General features: G+C 31.7%; 1 protein-coding gene across 1 annotated transcript; it reads left to right on the top strand.

Annotated features, from left to right (window-relative positions):
• Positions 1-3,152: 3,152 nt before the first annotated feature.
• On the top strand, positions 3,153-4,091 carry LOC143396984 (olfactory receptor 6C74-like). Its single transcript, XM_076852984.1, has one exon. The coding sequence runs from the start codon at positions 3,153-3,155 to the stop codon at positions 4,089-4,091; it is 939 nt and encodes a 312-aa protein (XP_076709099.1).
• Positions 4,092-5,002: the final 911 nt, after the last annotated feature.

A 5,002-nucleotide genomic window follows, 5' to 3' on the forward strand; every position in this document is an offset into this window, starting at 1 on the left:
CATTTATTATCTCTGGGTGGCCTCCATGTTCATTTTCTTCTTCCTTCTCTCTTTTTCCTTTTCAGGGAATAATAAATCCCCTGTGTAAAGTTTGTCCTAGTGATATTTATCTTTTCCTTTTAGCCCATAACTGATGAAAAAAATATAGGTGAATTTAAGAAATGACTACCATATATAGCCTTACTACATCATCATTCCATTGGCTACGCTACCTCCCCTTTGGCCTTGATCCAGACTTAAACTGAGTCTGTTTACTTATTAGCTAGAGGGCTACACAAACTCATATTGAAGATTTTGAACTCAATAATTTTTTGCCTGAGCTTCATTTCAGCCAGCTTTATTGAAGACAAAACTGAATATGGTTTTTGCTTGAGGTTCATTGAGATTTGATGTGTTGAGTTGACACATTTTATCTTATTTTTAATTAATTAATTATTGTTTTTATTTTAATGAGATAGGATCTTGCTATATAGCGAAGCCTGACCTTGAACTTGTGATCCTCATGCTTTAACCTCCTGAGTATCCTGGGTTGATATATTTTAATCGTCAAAGAAAATCTTTGCAGTTATTGTTGGGAATATTGCTTCTGTCCTATTTTCTCTCTTCTTCTGCATTACCAGTTCACATGTATATTTGAACATTTTGCTCCTCATGAAATACTATATTTCACATATTTTGTCATCTTTTCTGTAAATTGTATGACCTACTATTTTCATTTTCCCTAAAATATCTTTTAATCCAGACTAATCATAATACATTTTCTTCTTTATTATCAAACGCTGTCAAGTATTTTATTCTTCTGTACTATCAAAACACCTGTGATGAGCATATATTAAAACAAGAAAGGTAAAATTGTTTCCTGTTAGTTTAATATTAAATTTTGAACACTATATTAAATATAATGTATCCCCCTATGAAGATAATATCCTACTATACTATATATGTCTTAATGAATTACTAATATCATTGTCTGTAGAAATTTATCTGGCTTCTTATTTTACCAGTTGAAATAGTTTTTTTATATTTTTTCACATTTTACTATAGTTTTTTAAATAAGTTTATTTTAATGTAATTTTGCATTATGTTTAATGACAGAATAAATTATCTACATGATTTAAAGAACATGTATACAAAAATGTGCTTTTTTAAAAAGAACTTATTTAATTATATTTCTATTTAAAGTTACTTTCTAGAATGTTGGTTATCACATTGTTTTCCTGGCCATCATATTCACATGTAATACTTCATGCTTTGAGGTGGTGTGGAGACTATAAGAGATAAATATGTTTGATGCCCCCAAAATGAATACTATGAGATAATTTTAAAATATTCAGCGATTAATGATTATGAACAACATTGTCATTAGCCAGACATTCCTCTCTCAGTTCTTGTTTTGGAAGGGAGAATAGATCATACACTTGATACAACTTAGTTTTCCATTCATCATTTCAACACCACAATAGAAATTAGACTCCACTTTAACACCAACATTTCAGACTTCCCTATAGACACTGCAACAAGGCTATTAATTAGCTCTGATATTTTGTTTCTGGGGATAATGATGAAAATCGACAATTAGTATGTTTTCCCATAAGAATCCCCAGAATCTTTACCAGTTCTGAGTAAATATTCTCTTTATATAAAAACTTTGTATATAACATATGACAATGCTTTCATTCAAAACTGTTTTCATTCAAGTCAGAAAAAAAACTGTAGCTAGTTCTTAAGAAAAACAGAAAAAAGAAGCATTAATAATAAAATAGTACCATTTTGATACAAATAAATAGCTATGACTTCTAAATTTTAGGTTAGGCTGAACCCAAAGGTTAATCATTTGATTTGTAGAGAAATTAGAATAACATGTTGAAATACCACATGTATGCTGATTGGAAAAAGAGAGAGAGAGAGATGCATAAATGTTTATGTATGTTTCTAAATATCTCTGGATTTCAATGTAAACAGAGTCTCTGATGAAAGGGAACCAAAACAAAAAATGTGGGTGAGAAATTAATTTTTAGAAGATTTTTAATATATATATATATATATATATATATATATATATATATATATATTTGATTATAATAAAAAAATTCACAATGCATTAGCAAAGAAAACCCCTGGGAAATATGTGGAAAGTAAGTATTTTTTTCTATTTTGTTGTTTTGTGCACAAAAGATTTGTTATGTAAACCATTTTATTCTGAATATGTGACTACAAGATTCAGCTAGTTAGACTCAGATTTAGAGAAACAAATATTTGTGTGCCTCAAGATGAAAGATTTAAAGAACATATTTGAAAGTATCGCTGTTTATCTATTGAACTAACATCATAAGCAATAATTCTCAAAAATGTATATTAAAATGTGACTGATACATATTATATTACATCTACTAAAGAATTCAGTATTTGAATATTGCAAGATGCAAATTATTTATTATATAGGTAAATCTAATGATGAAGTGAAACTTATTGCAAATTCCATGTAAATTTTCAACTGTGCATTTATTTACTACTTTTGCAACTCATATTGTATTTAGTCTTAAAATTCGGGAAAGTTATTTTTCTGTTAAAAAACTTCTAGTGGCCACTACCAAAAATATAAAAACTGACCATACATATATCATCAGGAAATAACCTTTTAGAAAAGACTGATTGCAAACTGTCAGTTTTAATTAGCTACACGTTTTGGAAAACAGATATATTCAGAAAATATACATCTTTCTAAAAGAAACTGAGCAGAAGATCATTTTACTAATAACAGGATTAATCATGTTAACCTAAAAAATGTTTTGGATAAGATTGTAAAAGATCGGTCTGCGTGTGTTAGGCAAACTAGGTAAGTGTGCAGATACTTCTAGCAGGAAATTATAAAGCTAACCATTTGTAAAGTAAAAGTATCTGAAAAGAGAATTAGGAAAAGGAGTATCCAGACAGAAGATAAAAAGAGTAAGAGGGGTTAGCCTGGAGTTCTGACTATTATGTAAAATTTGAAATCTCTAGAAGGAAAACAAAGCTCCTGCATGTCTATTGAGTTGCTGGGTGCTTTATTATCACTTGGAAAACTGCACTTGATGTATCTTTTAAAATATTTTTCTATTATTTATCACCTCCTTTCCCTTGCAGGTCAGATGGCATCTTGACAGAATTGAACCATGAGGAACCACACAGTAGTGACAAAGTTCATTATTGTAGGACTGACAGAGGACCCAAATTGGGAAATTGTAATTTTCCTTTTTCTATTTGTAACATATCTTTTGAGTACTACAGGAAATCTTACCATCATCCTTCTGACCTTGCTGGATCCCCACCTCAAAACACCCATGTATTTCTTCCTAAGAAATTTTTCCTTCTTAGAAATCACACTGACAACTGCCTGCATCCCTAGATACCTGGTCAGCATAGTCACTAAAGAAAAGACTATTTCCCGTGATGCTTGCTTGGCACAGGCACTTTTTGCTGTTTTCATAGGTATAACACAGTTTTTCCTGTTGGCAGCTATGTCCTATGACCGCTATGTGGCCATCTGCAAACCCCTTCATTATACAACCATTATGAGCAGCAGAGTGGGCCACCTGCTGGTTGCTGCCTGTTGGATAGCTGCTGGGGTAGCGATCACCCCTGGAGCTATAGTGAGTCTGACCATAGAGTTCTGTGATGGCAATGTTATTGAACATTTTATTTGTGACTACTCTCCTATCCTGAAACTCTCCTGCACAGACACCAAAGACATAGAATTGTCAAATTTTATTTTAGCCATTATCACCCTCTTGAATACTCTGGCACTGGTATTGTTCTCTTATATCAAAATCATAACAACAGTTCTGAAGATCCCTTCTGCCCAGGAGAGAAAGAAGGCTTTTTCCACCTGTTCCTCCCACCTGATTGTGGTCTCCATCTCTTATGGCAGTTGTATTTTTATGTATATCAAACCTTCTGCAGAGGAAAGGATATCTTTAAACAAGGGGGTGTTAGTGCTCACTGTTTCCATTGCACCTGTACTAAATCCTTTTATTTATTCCCTAAGAAATAAGCAAGTGATACAAGCCCTGAGGGATCTAGCAAAAAGATGTACGTTTACAACTTTGAAATAACAGCTTTGGCTTTTGTGAACACATACTACTGAAACTTAATTAAAAGTATACAGTGTACCAGCTACTTTTAAAATACATCCCTTTAATTTGTTAGTTTTTATATGGCAGTCATGGATGTCACCTATAAGGAGCCTTCATTGTCCTCCTAGATATTTATCATTGTTATAGCATTATATATCCCTATGATGTTCTCTCATGCATTGCTTGAGTTCTTTATTCTTAGGATGTAATTGTGTGATTTTTCTCATCAAAATATTCTGCTATGAATCCTATTAGAAAAATCATACGTCAATAATATTTAACAGTAGATAAGCCATTTGGGAACTCTGTAAATATTAATTGATTTTATTTTATCAATCACTAAGGAAGACTGCCCTCTTAGCCACACAATGTTAATATTTTATTAAAATACGTGATGTTGCTAGAAACCACACTGCCTTCTTCCTTCACTTCCTTCATGCCTTCTATTCTTTCTTCTTTTTCTTATTTTTTGATCATATCAAATGACAGTTATTCCCACACATCTTATTATCCTCATATTTTGTATGTGTTCTATTACTGTTTTTAAACATTTCTTCTTTGTTTCTCCTTTGTCTCAGCTAAATATCTATAAGTATATATTTGTAAGAGTGAATATTTCACATAGATTCCACTACAACTGTGTCATGTTACTGTCTGGTATACCCTGATTTTATGCATTTGATCTAGAGAACTAAGGAAAACAATAAGACATCGAATCATCAGCATGGTTTATGCATCATATTCCCCTTCCTGTGTATGTGTATATCATATCTATGAGAATTCAATTAATCACCACAAGTACACATCAATGACATGCAATTTTATTCTTTTTCATGAGTGTGTCTGTATATTTTGAAGATATGTGATCAGGTTCTAAAATCTCACTCTGT

The sequence above is a fragment of the Callospermophilus lateralis genome, chromosome 4, assembly GCF_048772815.1.
Source record: "Callospermophilus lateralis isolate mCalLat2 chromosome 4, mCalLat2.hap1, whole genome shotgun sequence".
NCBI lineage: Eukaryota > Metazoa > Chordata > Mammalia > Rodentia > Sciuridae > Callospermophilus > Callospermophilus lateralis.

Excerpts from the sequence above, each read along its gene's own strand:
- LOC143396984 (XM_076852984.1), top strand. The coding sequence starts at position 3,153 with ATGAGGAACCACACAGTAGTGACAAAGTTCATTATTGTAGGACTGACA.